We start from the raw sequence: 25243 nt of genomic DNA, 5'->3' as shown, positions 1-25243 counted from the left end.
AACCCCCAGTATTTTTTCTTGACTCTGAATTCTTGAGAGTGACATAAATGGTCACACTCTGGCTGACAAAGTAGAAAGCATGACCTACCTGTACTGTCCAATACTGTGGCCACTAGACACATATGGTTCTTGATGTATAAATTAATGAAAATTAAATTTAAAATTCAATTCCTCAGCCAAACTAGCTACATATCAAGTGCTTTCTATGTGGCTAGTGGCTACCATATTAGATGACACAGATATAGAACATTCCATCATGGCAGAGAGTTCTAGTGGACAATATCATTAACATTAATGAGGGCACCCTCATATACTACCCATGTATTTGGTTATTTGTTTCTCCAGTCTGGCTTGAATCCTCAGCTAGACTGCAAGAGAAATCATGAACTCAGTTGATTTGTAATACACTGTATTTGGGACTTCAATGAAGTGGATAAGCTCCAAACACAGTGATTTTTTTTTTTAAGTAATCCCTTTCCACTAACATTCAATCATTCCTACTGCCAAAAAAAAAAAAAAAAAAAAGTCTTTAAAGAGGTTGAAATACTTATTTCTAAGGCATTTCCTATTGAACTCAAGGTACAAAAGCTTTAAACTACTTTAGATTTGAAGTACTCATTTTGTCACTCATTTTTTTGTTAACATAATGGATTACCCTTGTGATTCACTAATGGGTGCTCACTCCAAGCTACACTGTCTCCTTTCCAAGAGAAGACACAGGGATGAAGGCCAGGAAAAGATGCCCCGAGTCATTAGGCAGAGGCCCTCACCCTGGAAAGGAGATTTCTTTTTTTTTTAAAAAAAAAAAAAAAAAGCTCTTTTAGGAAATGATTGACAAAAATTATATATATTCAAAATATACAATATGAGTTTTCATATATGCATACATTGTGAAAAGATTACTAAAATCAAGCTAATATCCATTATCTCACATAGTGATCATTTATATGTGTGTGTGCATGTGTGGCAAGAACACTTGAGATCTATTAACAGTCACTAGGCCTGTGCATTAGGTCTCCAGAATGATTCATCTAATAACTGCAAGTTTGTACCCTTTGACCAACATCTCCCTATTTCTCCCACCCTCAGGCCCTGGTAACTGCCCTTCCACTCTTTTTTTTTATGGGTTCCATTTTTTTTTTATGTTCCACATATAAATGAGATCATGCAGTGTTCGTCTCTGTGTCTGGGGTATTTCACTTAACATAATGTCCTCCAGGTCCATATACATTGTTAAAAATGGCAGGATTTCCTTCTTTTTAAAGGCTTAATGAAATTCCGTTGTGTATATATACCACATTTTCTTTATCCATTGAGGGACGCTTAGGTCAATTCTACATCTTGGCTCTTCTGATTGATGCTGCAATGAACATGGAAGTACAGACATCTCTTGAACATACTAAGCTCACATCTTTTGGATACATACCCAGAAAGAGGATTGCTAGATCATATGGTAGTTTTCAGTTTTAGTTCCATTTTATTTTAGTGTGTGTGTGTGCGCGCGCGCGCGCCTTAAACTTGTCTTAGTCCTGCCTCTGCCTCCCAAATGGCTGGGATTACAGGCGTGGACTACCACACCCAGCTATTTTCAGTGTTTTGAGGAATCTCTACACTCTTTCCTATAATGGCTGTACCAACTTACATTTCCATCAACAGTGTGCAAGGTTTCCCTTTGAGAATTTTTCTTTGTCCAGGTAGAAGGTCGCTATCTCAGTCTGCTATCAACTCAGAACCTAACATCTCTTTAGAGACAGGATCAAACAACTATTAGGTTGCAGGACAGGTCCATAAAAAGCTATTTCACCACATTAGAGCTGAATTCTTAATAACTGCTTTTATAGGGAAGGGGTTTAGCCCAGCTCACTTCAAAATAACTTCTATAAGATCTTTTGTCAGTTGAGAAATATTTTAATGTTCACAAGGCAAATTAGTTCCCAAAGTAATAAAAGTCGCCTAAAAGGTAACTCTAAATGGGCTGTCTGGTTTTTTAAAAACATCTCAATTTGCATACCACATAAAGTTGTTGAAAATTAAGGAAGGGAAAATATTTCAAGCACGGTTTTGAATAAAGGCAAAAAATGTAATGCATTCATTATGCTTAATGTATGACATAAATTACTCTTCACCTGAATTAACTTTTAATTATAAGCGACTATTTCATAAATCAACCATGAGATATAAAATTAAATTAACTTTGAAAGTTAAGTCATACTAATGATAACCAAAAGTGAAACAAAATCAACTATCACAGTCTCAAATATCTATCTGCATCTTAATAAAGTACTTCAAATTTCTTGCTTTTTCTTACCAATACTACCATCCTGGTGTGCACATGTGTGTTGCTGTGTTTTGCAGTTGGAACATTCTGTTTCCAGGGTATTATGCAAATTCAGGGGGGTTTTGTTGTTTGGGGGTTTGTCTGTTGCAGCACTGGGAATTGAACCCAGGAACACTATTACTGAGCTACATACCCAGTCCTTTTTGTTTTAATTTTTTTAATATTTATTTTTTAGTTGTAGGTGGACACAATTTCTTTACTTCATTTTATGTGGTGCTGAGGTTTGAACCCAGTGCCTCACATGTACTAGACAAGCACTCTACAACTGAGCCATAACCCCAGCCCCTTAATTTTTATTTTTCGTTTTGAGATTAAGGTCTCACTAAGATACTTATGGACTTGCTAAATTGCTCAGGCTGGCCTCAAACTTGTAATCCTCCTGCCTCAGCCTCCTGAGTCACTGGGATTACAGGTTTATGCAACTGCATCTGGCTTGAGTTTTCTTTGTTTATTTTGTTCTGTTTATTTATTGTGGTTTTGGTTATCTTTTTCAACAAATGAAAATGAAAATGAAATGGTTTCAGTTAAGCAGATCCACATGTCTATTTTTTTCCCGTCTCCTCAGAGTTACTTATCCTCACGGAGCTCACATGTCTAAACATTAGATTGAGATCACTCCTTATGTATGTGCCTCAGTGCCACAAGTCCACAATGTTATACACTACCCTACAGATGAACAAAAGAGATCTTAAGCCAAAGTCAAGGTCAACAACGTCAGCAGCTGACATGGGATGGACATAGATAATGTAAGTCAGCTATGTTCTTCATAATCATCATCTAGAAGGCAGAGACTACTATGAAACAATCCAAAACACCAGAGTTGATATAGAACCCTAAATGCACTGTTAATAACCCAGAGCCTGCTATTACACCTTGTGGATCAAGCAGAGAAATGACACTATAAAATAGATTTTACTTACTCTAAGATTCAGAGACAACCTTAACCCTTAGAGAACATTATGTTCCTTCTTTTATGTGTAAGAGTCACCTCTTCTTAGATCTGTTCTGGGTGCCAGGGTCTCCAGTGATTCCATAAGCAACCATAACATTTATCATGCATGCCAAAGGAGGATCATGATGCCCACAAAACAGATTTTAGCAGCAAATAAACCCTACAAGAGCCTCCAAATTGCTTACTTTTTTAGCTAGAATGGCAGAATGACCATGGACCACTAGGTTATTGTGATTTGCTCAAGTAAAGTGGCTTCCTAGGCTTCATTCATTGGCTGCCTTGTGATTCTGCCACCTTAGTCTTTTTCTTTAATAACCTTCTCACCATTAGTACAAACGCTGGCTCTTATGGCTATTTTTCTCCAGCAAACTGATTGTAGGCTATAAAGATGTTCAATAGCAATTAGGTTTTATTGTTCTCATCTCACTTATGTGTATAGGAGCCATCGAAATGTAAAATGCACATAGCCTCCAACTTAACAATTCCCCTTCGAGGAATTCATCCTGTAGATGTGTTCACGTGTGGGTGGGACATATGTACACGGAGACTAATTGGCAGCATGATTTAAGATTAACAAAGCAAAGGGCACAACCTGAATACAAGACGAATTAAATAAAAACTGATGTATCCATAGAACATACAGCTAAATAAGAGCAAGCAGGGAAAGATCCATTGATGTGGGGCAACTGGTACAAAAAGCAAGGTGAGAACAATGTCTCCAGCTTACTAGCATGTGTCAGTTTTTAAAAGGGAGGACAGGGATCAAGAGTGTCACTCAGTGGTAGGGCAATTGCCCAGTATGCACAAAGCCCTGGGTTCCACTCCCAGCACAGCCAAAAAGAAAAAAAAAAAAATACATCTACACACACACACACACACACACACACACACACACACACCCCTTCTGAACCAATAAAAAAAAGAAATAGATAAAGGCAGTTGCCTCTAGGGAAGGAAACTGAGATGACGTGGGAGCAAATAAGAAATATTTTTACAGCAGGGCTTAACTATTTTAAATATATTTTTTTTAGTTGTAGTTAAACACAATACCTTTATTTTATTTATTTATTTTTATGTGGTGCTAGGCAAGCACTCTACCACTGAGCCACAATCCCAGCCCCAGGGCTTAACCTTTTTTATTTACCCTGAATTTACAAATTTAATGAGTGTACACACATGTGCACATGCACACACGCACATGCACACACGCACAGAGAATAAAGAATAGTCATCAATGCCGAGTGTGGTAGCACACACCTATAATTCCAGCTATTCAGGAGGCTGGGGTACGAGAATCACAAGATCAAGGCTGGCCTCAGCAATCTAGCAAGACACCGTCTCAAAACAAAAAACAAAAAGGGCTGGGGGCGCCGGGGTTGTGCTTCAGTGGTAGAGTGCTTGCCTAGCATATGTGATGCACTGGGTTCAATTCTCAGCACCACATAAAAATACATAAATAAAATCAATCAAATAAAGGTCCATTGCCAACTAAAAATATTTTTTAAAAGGGGGAGGCGGGCTGGGGATGTAGCTTAGTGGTTAAGTGCCCCTGGGTTCAATTCCTAGTACCATAAAAAGAAGAAAAGTCATCAAAGAATGAGCTATGCCAAAGTTATCTAACAGTGGCACCTACTGGTAAAAATTACATCCTATCTCAAAGTATGCCTTTAAGAAAACCCATTATTTTCCTGGTATAGCTATCTCAACTATTAGTCAGGAAATGAGTTTATATTAAAACCTCATAAGGAACTCTTTGCTGGTATTAGGACTTCTGAGCATAAGATTTGAAAGTACCATCTGGCTAGGAAGCTATGGTTCATTATGGTTTGATTCAAAGCTATAAAAAGGCATGAAGAGCCGGGTGTGGTGGCACATGCCTATAATCCCAGCCACCAGAGAGACTGAGGCAGGAGGACTGCAAGTACAAGGCCAGCCTCAGCAACTTAGTGAGGCCCTAAGCAACTTAGCAAGACCATGGCTCAAAATAAAAATGGCTCAGAATGTGACTCAGTGGTTAAGTGCCCCTGGAGTCAATCCCCAATACCAAAAAAAAAAAAAAAAAAAAAAAAAAAAGGCATGAAGAATCTGTATCCTACCATGGGATTATCTATAGCATATAATGTTGTGGAAAGAGCAAAGCAGGAAAAAAAAAAAAAACATGGAGAGTTTGTATCACTTATCTAAGAAGGGGAGAGGTCACAGAGAGACATACGGGTCTTATATATGTATGTATGTGTATTAGTTGTAGGTAGACACAATCTTTATTTTTATGTGGTGCTGAAGATCAAACCCAATGCCTCATATGTGCCAGGCAAGTGCTCTACCACTGAGCCACAACCCCAGCCCCCCTTACTCATATTTTTTAAATGGAAAAATAAACCAAAAAAAAAAAAAAGAACAAGTGGTTATCATCAGGGAAAGGAGGGAACAGGAACAGAAGTAGATTTCTCCAAGTCAGCACTTCTCAATAGGGGCAATTCTGCACCTGCCCCCGGGAAACTGAAGGTATTTTCAGAGTTGGGGGATAGGGTCCTACTGGCATCTAGTGTCTCACATACAACAAAGAATGATCTGATCCAAAATGTCCACAGAACAAATCATATATCTGATAAGGAACTTGTATCTAGAATACACAAACAACAACTTACAACTCAGCAATAAAAACAAAAATAGCCCAATTTGAAAATGGGCCAAGGATATGAATATCCAAAGAATTCCTCCAAGTGGCCAATTAGTATCTGAAAAGATGCTCTACATCCTTGGCCATCAGGGAAATGCAAATCAAAGGCACAAAGAAATGCCACTTCATATCAACTGGGATGATTATGATCGAAAAGTCAGATAGTAACAAGTGTTCCCAAGGATGTGGAGAAATTGAGACCCTTGCTCATTGCTGGTGGGAAGGTAAAATGTTGTAGCCTCTTTGGAGAACTCTGGAAGCTCCTCAAAGGATTAAATATAGAGATGCCATATGACCCAGCAATTCCACTGCTAAGTGTCATGAAAATATATCCACACAACAACTTGTACATAAATGTTCACAAGCAGCATTATTTGCAATAGCAACCCAAATGCCCATCAACAGATGAATGGAAAAATAAAATGCATATGTCCATACAATGGAATATTCATTACCCATAAAAAGAAAAGAAGTGCTGATACATGCTACTACATAGCCAAATATTGAAAGCATTAGGCTAAGTGAAAGAAGCCAGTCATGAAAGGTCACATTTTATTATTCCATTTATATAAAAGGACTAGAATAGGCAAATCTATAAACATACGAAGTAGATTAATGTTTGCCCATGGTGGGGAGTGGTGGAGGACAGGAGGCTTGGGGATATCAACTATGGGGTAGGAGAATTTCTTTTTGATGTAATGAAAATGGTTCCAAATTGATGCTGTGATAGTGACACAGATCTGTGAATATGCTAAAAGACAGACACTGGAGCTGGGCAGACAGTGCATGCCTGTAATCCCAGCGACTCCAAGGAGGTTGAGACAGGAGGATCACAAGCTCTCAGCCAGCTTCAGCAACTTAATGAGGCCCTAAGCAAAATAGCAAGATTTTGGCTCAAAATTAAAAAAAAAAAAATAAAAAGGACTGGGAATGTGGCTCAGTGGTTAAGCACCCCTGGGTTGAATTCCCAGTACCAAAAAATAAAAGAAAATAAAAAAGACATTGGGGCTAGGGATGTGGCTCAAGCAGTAGCACGCTCGCCTGGCGAACACGGGGCACTGGGTTTAATCCTCAGCACCACATAAAAATAAAAGATATTATGTCCCCTTAAAACTAAAAAATTTTTAAAAAGACATTGGATGGCATATTTCAAAGAGCTGAATTTCATAGTATGTGATATCTCAAATTGTTTAAAAAAAAACAATCATGGACCGGGTTTGTGGTGCAGTAGAACACTTGCCTAGCATGTGTGAGGCACAGGGTTTGATCCTCAGCACCACATAAAAATAAATGAAATAAAGATCCATTGACAACTAAAAAAAAATATTTTAAAAAAATCATATTCAGTGTAGTTCTACATCACACACAACCAAAAGAATGAGAAAGTTATGTTCCATTTTTGTATAATATGTCAAAATGTATCCTATCATCATGTATAACTAATTAGAACAAATTAAGAAAAAATTTTTTTAAAAAAAAAACCACAATCACAACTGGTTGGCGAGTCACATGTTCTTATTAGAGGTAGGTGCTAAGCAGCCAGGACACAATTGTGTGTGCACAAGCAACTGGTGACCAGGCAAACTCAGGCTAAGCACAATCATGTAGAGCTTGCCTTATTAGCAGTGAATGTGGCCAAAGAAGGCAGAGGCAGGGAAAGACACGAGGTCAGGAGAAGCTTCTTAGGATGAATAGAAAGTTTCTAATAACCAAATTGTTGCTTTAGCTAAATTCTTCATTGGTTTTATTGAGATCAAAAGATGGGGGAACATCTCAGGCTACATGTGTTCAAACATCAAACCCAAAGCATGGGAGGAATTGGGATGCTATGGGACAAATGAACAAAGCAGCATGTGACAGATCACAACAGCCTTTGGGGCCCAGCCAACAATTCTGCACTGAATATTTTAGGGGGAAAGGAATTGGCGGAACATGAGGCCCAGCAGCAGAATGGTTGTCACTTTTGTTTTAGAAAGATAGATGGCCACCAATGTGGAAAATAGACAGACCGGGGATGAGTCTAGAGACAGGACAGCTCATTTATTTATATTAACTGTTATAAATTGTTGTCACAGCCAATTTAATCCTTTCCTAAACATTAAGCTTGAAAGCTGCTACAAAGAGAAATCAGTCCAGGACTGTATCTTTTCTTCAAGGCACAGCTGACAAGATAGACAACTGTGAACAAAGCCGTTTGATGTAAAAATAATAGATAATAATAAATTCATATAAAAATTTAAATGTACTGGCATTGTAAGGGAAAAATAATAATTGCCCCTTATGAGCTTAGGCAAGAGCCAGAAATGAAATGACAATGACTGGACCCAGAAAGATCAACAGGCTGAGAATGGAATGTAGCTCAATGGTAGAGTGCTTGCCTAGCAGGTGTGAGGCCCTGGGATCCATCCACAAAAATAAAGTAAAATCCCAGAGAATATTCCAGAAAGATAAACAAGTCACTTACCATGGGAACTAGGGCATTTGGTTCAAATTCTGTGGAATTAGCATCTGAAAATTAAGAAAAGAGTTCAGTAATTTACCAATATTGCTAAAAACATTGAAGTGATAACTTTTTAAATAAATGTTTATTAGACTTACCTTTCAAATCAAGGCAGTTTCTTGCAAACTCTATCACTGCTAGTTGCATCCCAAGGCAAACTCCTAGTTTAAAATGCACACATATACAGAAAATGAACACATTTTGTATTTATTCACATTTTCCGCTCATTTGTATCTGCTTATCTCCTCCATCTAGAATGCAGACTCCAAGAGAGCAAGACTGCCTGTTTTGTTCCCTGTTGTTCCCTACTATCCCCTCAGTGCTCAGAAAAGTCCCAGCAGAACCAGGAAGGGGGTTAAACTATTAAGGCTCCACCTAAGGTGCAGAGTTAAACAAGGCGGCATTGGAGAACAGAAGAGGACAAAGTTCTAGAAGCTTTCCACATCTCCACCTAAATCAAGGTAGGTGTGTGGGTTGCAGAGCCACCTCAGAGGGCCTGATTTCTTCAGAGAATATTTAACAACAGTGAATTAAGAGGGAGGCTCCCTGGGCTGGGATTTCACAAAATTTCATACCCAAAATTCAGGTGTGGCCTGAGGGCCAGCCAAAGGGCTAGTACTTAAGGAGCCTCAGGCTGCTGATCTGCAGAGCAGTTGTGGGGACTGGCACCTGCCCTGTGGGTGTGAGCATGGCAGACGGTAGGGAAGGAGACACAAAATGGAACTGAACAGGGAACTCAATAATGGCATAAGGCTGAGAACTGTGGCACCCAAGGCCTGTTGCCACTGGATGCCCCCAAATCCATCTCCACATTCACTACAGTCCACCAATTCTCTCCATTAAACAAACACCAAAGGCTGGGCTCAGTGGAAGAGCACTTGGGTGAGGTCTGGACTGCCATCCCCAGCACTGAAAAAAATAAATAAAATGCCAAGAAGCACTGCAGATGCTGTTATAGACATATACAAGGTATCCAGGGGATGGAAAGCAGGAAGAAATCAATACACGGGGCATGCCAGAACAAAAGTCGATAAGCAGGAAACAGCTGAGTGCTCGGGGGACTCCAGAAAGTTCCATATGGCTGGAACATAAAGAGCTGCTGTGTTCAAGAGAAACCTAAAAAGACTCACAAACCATTCTGTTCAGTGAAACTTATCTTAGAAATATTAATCATGTTTAGATGGAAACCAAGTTTAAATAGAAACATTAAAAGAAAACAAAGGCCCAGATGAGCTTAGACCAAGGTAAAACAAAACGGGTATCAAGATAACTGATCCAATCGGCTCATAAATCTGTCATCCAAAGTACAGTGGGAAACTAGGCTTCTCCACGCATACCCCCCCCACCTCACCCGAGGCCTCCAACCAGAATCCCCAGCCGCAGGGTTGCCTTTAAGCACATCAACGTTCCATTTCATCTGGCTTCCTGGTACAGAGCCATGCTTTCTAATTTGAACAAGACCATTAAAAACACCCAACATTGTACTTGGCATGGTGTACAGCATCTCTAGTCCCAGCTACTTGGAAGGACAAGGCAGATCACTTGAGCCCTGGAGTTTGAGGCCAGCCTAGGTAACATAGTAAAATCTTGTCTCAAAAAAAAAAAAAAAAAAAAAAGACTGAATAGGTTCACTGAAGCACTCCAGTGAGACCACATCTCAATATAAAAAATAAAAAGTGGGAGATCAGTGGTTAACTGCCCCTGCTTTCAATCCTGGGCACCAAATAAATAAATAAATAAAAGGCCAGAGGTGTGGGTCAGAGGTAGAGTACTTGCCTGGCACATGCAAAGCTCTGGGTTCACTCCCCAGCACGGAGAGAAAAAAAAAAAAAAAAAGAACCTGACCACCGAATTTTAAAAGTTGTTCCTATGACATCTGTTGCCCTTTCTATATTATTTTTTTTTAATGTCTTTTTTTTTTTTAAAGAGAGAGTGAGAGAGGAGAGAGAGAGAGAGAGAGACAGAGAGACAGAGAGACAGAGAGAGAGAGAGAGAGAGAGAGAGAATTTAATATTTATTTTTTAGTTCTCGGCGGACACAACATCTTTGTTGGTATGTGGTGCTGAGGATCGAACCCGGGCCGCACGCATGCCAGGCCAACGCGCTACCGCTTGAGCCACATCCCCAGCCCTCTATATTATCTTTTCTAGAAATGAGCGTATACATTTCAACTGAAACACACTTCCTTTCTAAACAGAAAGATTACTGTGGAGTTCTACTGAATGGCTCTTTGCTTGATGTGGCAAGAGAACAGGTTGGAGTGGGAATCAGAGGTCAGAGCAAGCACAAACAGACTTCTCCCAGCCTCTTGCTACCCAGAACTTGCGAGAACAATGGCAAGTTCTCTTAAGGGGGACAAACTCTTTCTGGAAAGTATCAGACAGTAAGATTCTGGGCTTTGCAAGCCATAGGGTCTCAAACCGTCATTCTACCACAAAAGCAGCTATGGATAATATGTAAAACAAACTGGTATAGTAGTGTTCCAATAAAATTTTTTTATTACAAAAATAGAGCCAAGTGTGATGGCCCACGCCTATAATCCCAGGGACTCCCATATAATCCCAACAATTCAGGAGGCTGAAGTAAGAGGATTGCAAGTTCAAGGCCACCCTCAGCAATTTAGGGAGAATGCAGCAATTTAGTGAGACCCTGTCTCAAAATAAAAAATAAAAAGGACTAGGGATATAGCTCAATGGTAAAGCACCCCCAAGTTCAATCCCCAGTACCAAAACAAAACAAAGACAGGCTATGAGCCAGATTTGGCCTGCAAAATAAGAGTTTGCTAACCTCTATAGCAGACTATTTGGTGCCTGAATATTCAAACCTAAGTTCACATCTTCACAATAGCAAACCTTATTGAGTGTTACCCCTAATAGGTGTCAAGAAAAATCTAATTAAGTCCATAGTCAGGATTAATAAATATGAGTTTTACCTAGAAAAGGAATCTTCTTTGTCCTTGCCCAAGAAATTGCTTGGAGTTTTCCCAATGTTCCTCTAATTCCAAAGCCTCCAGGCACAAGAATACCACTGAAATCAACATAAGAGGAGGGTAAAGATGACCACCCATTATTTTTATCTTTAAACCTTGTGTTTTCAGCCATTCGTGCTTACTAGTTCCAAATCCAAAAAAACTATACTCAAGGTCTATTTTCAGAATCGATTACATGATTTCATATCCTGGACTTTCTTCTTGAAATCCTCTCAATGCTATGAAGAAGTTATGACAATTTCACACCAGTGACCTTGATATATATTTTTTCTGATAGCTCTTTGTGGCATCTGAACGTAATAACTGGGAAACTGAATCCAATAAAGAATGCCACTGAAGGCCAGAGTTAACACTCCTAGCTTAGCGTGCTGAAAGCCAGGATTTTAAGGCTAAGTACTGCCCTGCACCCCCCTCCAAAAAACAAGACAAAAAAATATCACTGGAAGAAGAATATGAATGAAAACGGGTAAGGTTCTTTTCAAAGCCCTGTTGTAAAAATGTTAAGCTCTCCTGCATAACCAGAAAGAGTTAAACTGGTAAAATCAGCATAAGTTTTCAATTGCTAATTAAATAGTTATAATGAAAATATCCTGGCTGGAGGCTGTCTAGTCACTCAGGTGAAAAGACTAGAAGCATTCAAGAGAAAAACCTGCAAGGTCATGCTACCTCATGATACAATGCTGCCCCCAAGAGTTCTGTCCATTACTTGCAAAATAAAACCTAGAAGCAAAACATGCAGAAAAGCAAAGAAAAATCAAGGGAAAGAGGTTGTCATTCTTGTCCTGTGGCTTTGTGTATGTACTATTCACCTCTGTATCTTTTGGTAGAATCAACACACCTTCCCTCTAATACAGTCTCCCCTTCCTCCCCAAATAAAACCATTTCTGTTGCACACTCCACCAACATTAAACTGGCGCATTTCAAAGCAGTGTTGGATGCAGCACAGCCACCTGTGAAGACAGCTATTTTAAATTACCTTTCAAAATGCACAAAAATTAGTAATTGGACTAAATGGAATAATTAAAGGAAAAGCCATTGTGCGAACAGCCCCGGTACTCACTCGGCTTTGCATAGCTTCTGCCAAGCTTCATGGAATTTCACAGGGTCCTCGACTTTGGTGATCTGCTCCAAATCGATGGAGTCTATGTACTAAAAAAACATCCAACAGATGAAAGGAAGCTTTAAGAAAAATAAGCACTCAAAAATACTAGAACTGTCTAACATTATGACACAATTATTCAATAATTCCAGATGCTGCTCAACTTGTGATGGGGTTACAGCCTGATAAACCCATTGCAAGTTGAAAATATCATAAATCAAAACTGCACCTGACCTATCAAACATCATAGCTCAGCCCCGCCTTCCTTAAACAAGCTTAGAATATTTACATTAGCCTATAGTCATCTATAGGCAAAATCATCTAACACAAAGCCATTTTATAATAAAGCATTTAATAGCTTTTTATCAAACACTGTTCTGAAGATGAAAAACAGGGTAGTCATATGGGTGTGCTTTCACCCCATCATAAAGCTGAAAAATTATAAGTGGAATCATCATAAGTCAGAGACTGTGTACTCATTATGCAACCACGGCACTGGGGCTGGAAAAAGATGCTCACTGTTTTGTGGCTCATAATCTTTGCAAAGATTACAAAGCTAAATAAACAGACATCTGTACTGTGGTGGGATCATGGCTAGGAGAGGCAAAGAAGACAATGCTTCAAATAGGAACCACACCTAACATAGAGGTGAACACTGTAAGAAAAAAGGGAAAGCCTGCACACTAGCGTGTCCCAATAACTCCACAGACTGAGGCAGGAGGATAAGAGTTCAAGGTCAGCCTCAGCAACTTAGAGAGGCCCTAAGCAACTTAGTGAGACCTTGTCTCATTATTAAAAAAAAAAAAAAAAAAAAGGGCTGGGGATGGTGCTAGGGTTCTGGCTCAGTGGTAGAGCACTTGCCTAACATGTGTGAGGCACTGGGTTGAATTCTCAGCACCACATATAAATAAATAAAATAAAGGTCCATCAACAACTAATAAAAAAAATATTTTTAAAAGGGCTGGGGCTCAGGCTGGGGTTATGGCTCAGTGGTAGAGTGCTCATCTAGCACGTACAAGGCCCTGGGTTTGATCCTCAGCACTACATAAAAATAAATAAATAAAATAAAGGTATTGTGTCCAAATACAACTAAAAAATAATAAATAAATAAATAAATAAATAAAATAGGGCTAGGGCTCAATGATTAAGTGCCCCTAGATTCAATCCAATTCCCTGGTACCAAAAAAAAAAAAAAAAAAATCTCTGGAGCGATGATATCTAAAAAGTTAAGCACCAAGAATAAGCATGTGTGTGTGTGTGTGTGTGTGTGTGTGTGTGCGCGCGCGCGCACCCGCACGCACTAGGAGGTAACCAAGAAGGTGTTCAGGAGATGAAGGAAGGGAGAAGGCTATGAATTCTCAGAGAAAAGAAAAAGTGCTGATCACTCACTCTGCACTCTAAGACCCTCAAAAGAGGCTCTGCCTAGCCAGAGGAAAGATCTGATTGGTCAGAGGGAAGTAAATGATGAAGCCGAGAAGCCATGACACATGAAATCACTTGCAATGGACTGAATATGTGTCCCCAAAATTCATATGTTGAGCCAGGTGCAATGGCACACACCTGTAATCCCAGCGGCGGGGAAGCCTGAGACAGAAGGATCACAAATTTCAGGCCAATCCCAGCAATTTAGCAAAGCCCTAAGCAACTTAGGGAGACTTCCTCAAAATGAAAAAATAAGAAGCGCTAGGGATACGGCTCAGTGGTTAAGGCCCCTGGGTTCAATCCCCAGTACCAAAAAAAAAAAAAAAAAAAGACCAAATTCATATGTTGAAATCCTAACTCCCAATATGATAGTAGTAGATATCTTTGGGAGGTAACTAGGTCATGAGAGTAGAGCCCTCATGAAAAGGATTAGTGCCCATATAAAAGAGGCCCTAGAGAGCTCCCTCACCCCTTCCACCAATGAGGATATTACCAGAATAGGATTATTACCATCTACAACCTGGAAGAGGCCCCTCACCAGAAGGGTCCTGATCTCAACTCTCCGCCTCCAGAACACTAAGAAATATATTTCTATTGTTCATAAGCCACCTAGTCTGTGGTATTTTGTTATAGCAGCCCAAACAGACTCAGACACCACTGAAGAGTCTTAAGAGGATGACAGGAACAAAACGAAGAGAATTTAGAAAGATCACTGGTACAGCATGGAAAAGAGGGAAGACTGGTGATTAGAAGCCAGTGGGGAAGATATTCAGGCTATATATAATAACCACACTTCTGCTATTCCATAATAATGATTTTTAAAACAAATAACCATTGTTTACCAAGGACTATTCCTTCAAGTCAGAAAGGGTAATACAGGCCAGACAGGATGGCACAGGCCTGTAATCCCAGCAATTCAGGAGGCTGAGGCAGGAGGATCACAAATTCAAGAACAACCCAGCAACTTAGTGAGGCCCTCAGCAACTTACCAAGACTCTGTCTCAAAGTAAAATAAAATAAGGAGGGCTAGGGATGTAGCTCAGTGGGAAAGTATCCCTGGGTTCAATCCCCAGTATGAAAAAAAGGAAAATATTTTAAAAATCTGGATTCTATCCTACCTAATGCTAAAGGGAAAGGAATGTTCTATTATTTTCTTATTAGGTAAATAAAATGTGCTTAAATGAGCATGAAATATATGTTTAACTGGCTATGCAAAGTCTAATTTCAGAAATGTGCCTTAAACCTGTATGCAGAAAAAAGCTAGCACAGAAGACATAACCATTATCCCTGGAGAGGACTACTTAAAAGATTGCCCCTTGGTTGGCATCTGGAAGCATGGATTTCAGAAGGGTTCCCATCATTCCAAGAACTGATAAGAGTGGCTCTTTGTACCTAAAGTGTTTGTTACAAACAAGATTTACTCGGAGTACATGGTTCCCCCCTGCAGGGCTGGAATTCAGGTACATAGTAAACAGAGAGTACCTACATGACCAACCCTCAATAAAAACCCTGGGCACAGGCTGGGGGTGCTAGCTCAAGGGTAAAGCACTTGCCTAGCATACAAAAACCCTGGGTTCAACCCCTAGCATCCCAGAAAAAAAGAAAAAACCTGGGCATAAGTTTCTAATGAGCATCTCTGGTAGAGAACATTTCACACATGTTGCCACAAGTCATTGCTGGGGGAATTAAGCTCAATCTGTGAGACTCCATTGGGGGAGGCTTGCACCTGGTTTCCCCAGACCTCTCCCTTTGCCAATTTTGCTTTATATTCTTTGGCAGTAAATCTTAGCCATGAGTATGACATTATGCTGAGTCCTGTGAGTCCTGGTCCATCTGAGTATGGTTGCAGGGACCCTTTGGCACAACCTGCCCCTTTGGAACGCAAGGTATTGGACTAAAGGCTGACATATCTGGGAGACCTGGTCTGGACTCACCATCAGATTCAACTTGTGATTGATGGCCAAGGCTGAGTGTTCCAGGGCCTTGAACACGGAGGCGTAGCAGTCTCTGAGTTTGGTATATTTACCAACCAGGGCTATGGAACATGTTTTCTGTAATCTTTCATACCTGAGAAGAAAGACAAGCTCAAAGTTTATATGCATGTCATGGAACATCATAAAAAAAAAAAAGGCTAGGCATGGTGGCGCACGCCTGTAATCCCAGCAGCTCAGGAGGCTGAGGCAGGAGAATCTCATGTTCAAGCTCAGCCTCAGCAAAAGCAAGATGCTAAGCAACTCAGTGAGACTCTGTCTCTAATAAAATAGAAAAAAGGGCTGAGGATGTGGCTCAGTAGTCAAGTGCCCCTGAGTTCAATCCCTAGTACGAAAAAACAAAAAAGATAGCACTGCTCCAGTTTCAAGGCACTTAGTACTTAATAAAATCTTAGGAGCAGGGCTGGGGATTTAGCTCAGTTGGTAGAGTGCTTGCCTTGCATACACAAGGCGCAAGGCCCTGGGTTCAATCCCCAGCACCAAAAAAAAAAAAAAAAAAAGAAAGAAATCTTAGGAGCAGATAAGGCTCATGCTTGATGAACCTGAGTCAAATCTCCCCTCCAAAGCACCAAAATCTCCTCACCAGGTTTCAAAATCCTAATAAATGCCAATGTTGCCTTGTATAAGCAGGTGCAGATATAAATCTGAGAAAATTTAAAAGCATTCAAAACAAGACATTTAAAAAGCTATCTCATAAACAAGAGCTGTTCATAAATTAGTTTATAAGGCGACATTGAATAAGAAAAAGCATTCTGCTTGTCAATAGAAAACATTCCTATATTAATTTCCTAAGGTGACATTGTATAAGAAAGTGCATTCAAAATGTCTCCATTTTAAATTCTTGCATTCCCAGCTGGCTCACAAATGTCTGCGTATTCATGCCATGCCTGAAGAATGGTGCTAAGAGAACTATTTAAAATATTACAAGCCATTTAGATCATTTTTATGAGAAAGTTCCATTCTATAGAAGATGCTCAATCACAATTCACCATTAGAGACATAATCCTTCATGTGGCTTTCATCAAGAAATCTGTTCAAAGAACAAGAAAAACATGTGACCTGATATCAAGTAGGTGGAAATGTCATCTTGGGGCTGAAGATGTTTTGGGTCTTTGATGTGGCCTTTGCACTAACACCTCCCAAAAATTCCACGGTGAGAAATATCTTTCTTCTATACAAGAATAGCATGGCCCAAAACAGGTTGGGTGGAGAAAAATGCTCAATAAGAGGTCAAAACTGCCAGAAAAATACTTTCTTTTGTTTGTTCTGATTTTGGTTTGGTTTTTGTGGGGGTTTTTTTGTTTCGTTTTCTGGTACCAGGGATTGAACCCAGGGGGTGCTTAACCACTGAGCCATATCTCCAGCCCCTTTTTTAAATTTTTTATTTATAGACAGGGCCTCACTAAGTTGCTTAGGGGCCTTGCTTAATTGCTAAGGCTAGCCTTGAACCTGTGATCCTCCTGCCTCAGGTTCCGCAGCTGCCAGGATCACAGGCATGTGGCACCATGCCCAGTTTAGGAAAGTACTTTCTAGGAAGGTGACTGAAGTACCTACAGAAAGCTGCTAAACCTTGACCTCCCTGCTAAAGTTTATGTTGCTCTGGAGATTCCACAGCCACACACATCTCATGCCATCTCTCCCTAAGGGATTCAGATAACAGAAAGCTAGTTGATAGGAAGCCAAGTATCAGCAATGATGATGACTTCAGAGGCAGGTGACCCACACCTGGGTCCTGGCAATCACAGCTGCCTCTGCACAGCAGGTTGGCTGGGCCTTACTCCTCCTCCCTCCTCCAAAGAGAGGAGGGGCATCAGCTCTGCCCTGGGAAGGAAGCTGCTCCAGCTGACTCCTCCTCTGGCTCTTTCATGTCTGGGCTTCCCAAAGAAGGAGGAGTCACTTAGTGGTGGCTAGCACGGGTGAGTCCATGGGTCACACCTCCCAGAAAGGGGCCAGTGTGCAGGCAATCCCTTGTGCCCTTTTTCCCTCTTGACTCGCCCTTCCCAGAACAGCCTGGTATGCTCCACAAAGCTAACACCAGGGGGTACAGGCAAGCTTTGGGTACAATTATAAGCTGCTGCAGGAACAGAAGAGGGAATCCACTTTGCAAGCCTATCCCCAGGCAGGTCCCAAAGCCAAGAGGGGTGCTCCACGAGCTTTCCTTCCAGTTTAACCAAGGACCCCTGGCTCCAGGCATCACTAGGCTTCCATCATTGAGGCTGCTCCTTTGAATAAGAGTAGGCAGGGAACAACATCTAAAGAATGGACACTCTAGTCAGGTGAACTGGCTCATGCCTATAGTCTCAGCTACTTGGGAGGCTGAGGCAGGAGGATCACTTGAGCCCAGGAGTTCAGGGCCAGCCTGGCAACATAGTGAGACCCATCTCTCAAAAAAAAAAAAAAGAAAGAAAGAATATGGCTAGGCCCAGGGCCGCATGCCTATAATCCCAGCAGCTTGGGAGGCCGAGACAGGAGGATCTCAAGTTCAAAGCCAGCCTCAGCAACATCAAGGTGCTAAGCAACTCAGTGAGACCCCGTCTCTAAATAAAATACAAAATAGGGCTGGGGATGTGGCTCAGTGGTCAAGTGTCTCGGAGTTCAATACCCAGTACCAAAAAAAAAAAAAGAAAGAATAGAAACTGGTGGTGGTGGAACTCAATGGTAGAGCACTTGCCTAGCATGTGTGAGGCCCTGGGTTCCATCTCCAGCACCACAAAAAAAAGTGGATATCCTACATCACCATTATCAGTTAACCAATATCACAGCCCATGTGGAATTATCAACATCTCCTTTGAGTCAAGACTATGATAAAGCTAATGGTGCCCACCTAAATAATATGTCCCCCTTATGTGGAAAAAGGGTTTTTGTTGATATAACGAAGTTAGGGATCTCCAGATGAAATCATCTTGGATTAGGGTGGGCCATAAATCCAACGACAAGCATACTTCCAAAAGAAGAGAATGGGAGAAGACACAAGGGAAAGGGTGATATAAACACAGAGGCAGAGATTAGAGTGTTAGGACCATATGCCAAGGATTGCAGGAAGCCACCAGAAAGTAGAAGAGGGGCATGGGACAGATACTCCAGAGTTTCCAGAAGGAACTAACCCGATGGATATCTTGATTTTGAACTTCTGGCCTCCAGGACTATGAGAGAATAAATTTCTATTGTTTGAAGCCACACAGGTTAGGGTACTTTGTTACAGCAGCTACAGTAAACTAATACAAAGACCAAACATTTGGCTTTAGAAAGCATATAAGCACCCAGGCATGGTGGCACATGCCTGTAATCCCAGCAACTCAGGAGGCTAAGGCAGGAGAATCACAAGTTTGAGGCAGGAGAATCACAAGTTTGAGGCAGGAGAATCACAAGTTTGAGGCAGGAGAATCACAAGTTTGAGGCAGGAGAATCACAAGTTTGAGGCAGGAGAATCACAAGTTTGAGGCCAGCCTCAGAAACTTAGAGCCTGTTTCAAAATAAAAGATTTTAAAGTGGGGGTTGGCCTGGGGATGTAATTCAGTGGGAAAAAAATGCTGAGTTCAATCCCCAGTACCAATAATAATAATAATAATAATAATAATAATAATAGAAATCAGGCTGGGATTGTGGCTCAGCTGTAGAGCACTCGCTTAGCACTTGCGAGGACCTGGGTTCGATACTCGGCACCACATAATAAAAGTATTGTGTCCAACAACAATTGAAAAATAAATATTTAAAAATATTATAATAATAATAAAAGAAAGCTTAGAAGCATAAAGCTATTTTCAATAAAAGAGTTAAATACTAAAAATCCTAGTGCTAAAGAGGATCAGCTCCAAGCCACTCAGAAAATTCCTACAAAATGATGGATTCTTTAAAGCTTTCTAGAGGGCAGAGGCTTGATTATATCATTTATTAGAGTACCTAAGTCAGAAATTGTGCATTATTCTTGATTCTACTTGCCCCAGAAAGTCTAAAGCAGTTTCGGGGTGGTTGTTGTTGTTGTTTAAGTGAAAGTGGTGTGGGGGTATAACTCAGTGGCAGAGCACCTGCTTAGCACAGAACCAAAAAATGAAAAAAATATATATATTTAAGTGAAAGGGCAAGAGTATTTCAGTCTACCAAACTCGGTGATTTTGTCATGGTCAAATCATTTTAATTATGTTTGCCAACATCAGCAACCAATACTTGGTGCCTGACTCAATGTGAAGTCCTGTGTTTTCTCTCATTAACTCCCACTAGGTGGGTACTGGTAGGCCCCTGATATGTGTAGATAATAGGACGAGCCAAGAGAAGTAATCTACCCAGATTTACAGTTAGTAAGACAGCCCGAGTCTGAATCCAGAATCTACTGACCCAAGCTGCACAAGCAATCAGGTAGTCTGTGGCTTGTAGAGTCACACCTCAACTGCATTGAAGAAAAGAAAACAGGGTTCTGGGATTTTATTTCTAGGACTTGAAATTCAAGCAAACCTGGCTTAAATTAAAATAGTTTAATTAAAGCTAAAACCTGTCAGGAATTTTAATAATGATATGAACTAGTTTTTTTTTTAAAAAAAAAAAAAAAGAGAGGAGAGAGAGAGAAAGAGAGAGAGAGAATTTTTTAATATTTATTTTTTGGTTCTCGGCGGACACAACATCTTTGTTGGTATGTGGTGCTGAGGATCGAACCCAGGCCGCACGCATGCCAGGCGAGCGCGCTTCCACTTGAGCCACATCCCCAGCCCCGATATGAACTAGTTAATAGCTGCAGAATTGAACATTAATGGTAATAGCTAAAACTTCCCAGTCAACAGGATTTTCTTTAGGAAATGTTAGCCAAGTCTTAAAAACAAACAAAATAGAACAAAAAGCTTGCAACATTTAAAAAATGTAAAACTTAAGAAAGTAAGGAATAAACTAGCCCGGCATGGTGGTACATGTGTGTAATCCCAGCTACTGGGGAGGTGAGGCAAAAAGATCACAAGTTCAAGGCCAGCCTCAGCAATTTAGCAAGATCCTGTCTCAAATATAAAATAAAAATGGGCTGGGGATATGGCTCAGTGGTAGAGTGTTCCTGGGATCAATCCCCAGTACTGAAAGAGAGAAAAGAGGAGAGAGAGAGGAGAGAGAAAAAAGGGAGAAAGAGACAGAGAAAAAGAAATTAATAAATAAAATCCTAGGACTGGGGTGGTGGCTCAGAGGTAGTGTGCTCACCTTGCATGCATGAGGCACTAGGATCAATTCTCAGCACCACATAAAGTGAAATAAAGACGTTGTGTCCACCTCTAACTAAAAAAATTAAATATAAAAAAATCCTTCCTGGGGCTGTAGCTCAGTGGCAGAGTACTTGCCTTGCACATGTGAGGCACTGGGTTCAATCCTCAGCACCACATAAAAATAGACAAGTAAAATAAAGGCATGCTGCCCATCTACAGCTACAAAAATTTTAAAAATAAAAATAAAAATTTAAAAATCCTTCCAGAATTAAAAATATTCCTTCTAAGTAAAAATTCCTTCAATTCACTTTGGTTTAAGTAATGCAAAATCAAAGGCTCCAGACATTTTCAGAGTACAGGAATTATTAAAGATTCTATAAGTAATTCCTTTTACATACCTGTCAGCCATATTCTTCCACTTGAAAAGTAAATTGCTTGAAGAATCACCAATGGGCAGGTCCAATCGCTCTTTAAAGTATTTAACAATGCCTTGTTCTTCCAAAAGCACAGGCACTCGGTAGGTGGAAGAAACATCATGGATACATATGACCTAATCAATAATAAAACACCACACTTAGATAGATTGCCTCAAATGTGCCACAGAAATGAGACAAAACTCAAGAGACTGGCAGTTTATTTATATTGATATAAGAAAATCCAGTAACCCAAATGAGAGTCAGAATTAATACAAGGTGAGTTTGATTTAATAATACAACTCTGAGTTCATTACTCTACTTCCAGAACAATGGGTATCATGGTAAAATAAAAAGTAAATATACAGCAATATCCTCGGGTTCCACACTGATTGATGTAACCAACCATGGATCAAAAATATTCAGAAAAATAATATCTGCATCTGTATTGAACATGTAAAGACTTTTTTCTTGTCATTATTCCTAAAAAGTATTGCATAACAACGGTTTACATAATATTTGCACTGTATTTGACATTATAAGCAACCTAGAGATAAATAAAAGTATACAGGAGGATGTGACCAGGTACAAAGGTGGCTCATGTCTATAATCCCAACAGCTCCAGAGGCTGAGGCAGGAGGATCTGAAGTTCAAAGCCAGCCTCAGCAACTTAGTAAGAGTCTGTCTCGAAAGAAAAAATTTAAAGAACTGGGGATGTGGTTCAGTGGTTAAGCATCCCTGGGTTCAATCCCTGGTACAAAAAAAAAATTTAATTAAAAAAAGAGGATATATGTAAGTTATGTGCACCATTTTATATTAAAATAGAACTTGAGCCCCACAGAATTTGGTATCCACAAGGGTCCTAAAACCAATCACTTGAAAATGATGAAAGACAACTGATATTTGTCCCCCGTTCCTGGTACAGCACTTGAAAAATCTTCAGAGTTTCCCGAGTAATAAAGTATCTTTATTATGCAGCTGAGGTGACTCCCGGTGCCCCTAGATAGCTTTAGGATGGGAATGGTGACCAGAAAAATAAACCAAGTGATTAGAGGACTGGAACTTTCAGCCACCAGCCTAACCTGTGGGGAGGGAAGAAGTGGGGGATGGGGATTGAGTTCAAACACATGGCCAGGTATTCAATCATACCTACATAATAATACCCCAATAAAAACGTTGGAAGAGCAAAGCTTGTAGGGGAACTTCCCAGGGGGAAACTATATAGAGGTACCAAGAGGGAGACACACCCTGATTCAGCAAGTCCTGTACCTAGAACTTTCCTAGACCTTACCCTTTGCATCTCTTCATCTACCTGTTCATTTGCACTTTTATAATAAAATAGGAACTATAAATATAGCATTTTCCCTGAGTTCTGTGAGTTATTCTAGTGCACTATCAAAGAAGGGGATCACGGAAGCCCCAAACTTGTAGTTAGCTGGCAGAAGCTCGGGTGGCTTGGGAACAATGGAAACCTGCATGAAGTGGGGGGGGGGGGTCTTATAAGAAAGTGAGTCCTTAAATCTGTGGCATTGGATGCTCACTCTGGGTAATTAGTATCAGAAGTGACCCTGTGCTGTTGTCAGAGACTTGGTATTAGAATGTAGATGCTTTATAGATCAATATCCAAGAGGCACTGTCCAAGCCACTATCTGCTACGTGTGAGTTAAAGCAGTCGCACTGAACACATGCACCTTGTCTTCTAAGTGTGAATATATAGTTTATTTGTCCCTTCGTTTATTGTCACTGCTACTATAGTTGCTTCTGTCTGTAATCTTGTCCCCTGCCCCCTTCATTTGGGTACATTTGCTGGTGCACATTGACCACAGTAAAATTAATTATACCTGTTAGAAGAGAATACTTTTAAATAGCAGCTGATATCTGGCTGTGGTTGTTTTTCACATTTACCCTAATGAGCTTTCAACAGCCTCTCAAATACATCCAAGGGGCTACTTGTAGTCATTTAAGGATCTGCCACATCCTAAATAAATGCCAAGAAATGTTCTGCCAACTCTGTGTTCAGTCTACCCAAGCCCATAGCTCTAAGTCAAGTGTTCTTAAGCTGTTTGAATATCATCAACTTGATACTCAGATTACAGAGCCTCTCTTGTGCATGCACCAATGCAATTCCAAGACACAAGATATCACTAGTATGGGGCTCCACCCCAATTGCTAATGAAATCTCTGCCCAGCTGCAACTCCCAAAAGTGGAAGGCATGAAATGTGGAACTATTTACTCATTTATCCTCCAGGCCAGAGAGAGATTTTTCAAATATGGTGATGGGCCATGTCCACAGAGATGCCTGTGGCCCTCTTCGTCACCTCCTCAGAGATACAGATGAAAACAACTTGAAATGCAGATTCACCACTACTCATGAAAAGGCTGCAATTAAGAAGTGGGGAGACTAGTTAGGTGTGGTGACATACATCTATAATTCCAGTGGCCTCAGGAGGCTGAGACAGGAGGATCGCAAGTTTGAGACCAGCTTCACCAACTTAGCAAGACCCTATCTCAAAATATATACACAAAGTACTATCTACCAATAGGATGGGTACTCCAAACGACTGAAAGAAAACAAAAATGGTACGACAAAAGACAAAGACAAAAGAGTTCTTTATTTTTTCAAAGTAGTTCCAACTCATTTACTAACTTTGAAGCATCAGGCAGGGGGCTGTTCATCAGCCTGCCTCCCAAGATATTAAAAACCCCATTAAATGGTTTTTAGACTTCAGAGAACTCAGGGCTCATATGTAGAAAAGGTTTCTACCAAACCTCATCCTTTGCCTGAGCACCATTATGCCACTTTATAAACTATAGCCAAGTCCCAGCCCTTGGGCTAGAGCCTTCTGGAAACAAAAGACAATAGATAGGAGAAGGAAAGAAAAAGAAAAACTAATTTGTCACAATACTCGGGTGAAAAGTTCTGCAGAACATAGGGCCTGAGCCCAAGTCATAGTACAGTTTCTATAGTAATGCTATGAACTGAGGCCACTGTTGTGATAAGCAGAGAGAGAACAAGTGTTACTGTACTGGTGTGGCTTAGGGCGAGTTAAGCTGTACAAAGGAGAAACAAATGAAAGCAGTAAGTGTCCAGAAGGAAAGACATGATTAAAAAGACAATTAGGAGAAGCTGGGCGTGGTGCCACACACCTGCAATCCCAACAACTCAAGAGGCTGAGGCATGAGGATTACAAGTTCCAGGCCAGCCTCAGTAATTAGCAAGTCTCTCAGCTTTATTGGCTGACCCTGTCTCAAAATAGTGAGAGAACCATGTGAAGTTTGCGAGTTAAAAAGCTCACAGTGGGTTTGTGCCTATAAATTAAGGAATGATGTCTAAGGAATCGGGAGACTCAAGATTGTTCACTTAAGAGTTAGGAAGCCATAGCTGGATAAGATGCCCCCCAAAGCTTATGTAAGTGCCCCCCAAAACAATACAATATTGAAGAGGTACGAAACTCTGGCTTCAGAAGAAGCTCGCGCAAGACAATAAAATCTGAAGGGCAGCACCAACCTGTTCAGGGTTTACGTGACAGAACATAGAAATCTTCTCCTTCACGGCCATCTCAATGGGTGTGGAACTTCGGCAGACAATCTGTCAAAGCCAGTTATGCACAGGTCAGCAAGTGGGAACCAGGATGTTCATGTTGCACCGATTTTTAGCATGACACTATATTCATTTCTTTACAG

At 40.5% G+C, this 25243-nt stretch overlaps 1 protein-coding gene across 8 annotated transcripts in view; it reads right to left on the bottom strand.

Moving 5' to 3' along the window:
- Positions 1-25243, bottom strand: part of Ctps2 (CTP synthase 2) — a 100088-nt gene that overhangs the window by 49910 nt on the left and 24935 nt on the right. For all 8 annotated transcript variants that reach the window (XM_078035094.1, XM_078035092.1, XM_078035093.1 and 5 more), the window contains 7 exons: positions 25068-25148; positions 21544-21695; positions 15915-16047; positions 12520-12608; positions 11403-11497; positions 8569-8631; positions 8435-8478 (listed from right to left, as the gene is read on the bottom strand). In XM_078035094.1, coding sequence (XP_077891220.1) covers positions 8435-8478; positions 8569-8631; positions 11403-11497; positions 12520-12608; positions 15915-16047; positions 21544-21695; positions 25068-25148 — 657 coding nt within the window. The remainder of the gene's footprint in view (positions 1-8434; positions 8479-8568; positions 8632-11402; positions 11498-12519; positions 12609-15914; positions 16048-21543; positions 21696-25067; positions 25149-25243) is intronic.

This window comes from Ictidomys tridecemlineatus, chromosome X (assembly GCF_052094955.1).
Source record: "Ictidomys tridecemlineatus isolate mIctTri1 chromosome X, mIctTri1.hap1, whole genome shotgun sequence".
Lineage (NCBI taxonomy): Eukaryota > Metazoa > Chordata > Mammalia > Rodentia > Sciuridae > Ictidomys > Ictidomys tridecemlineatus.
This window is presented reverse-complemented; position numbering and strand designations above follow the sequence as displayed.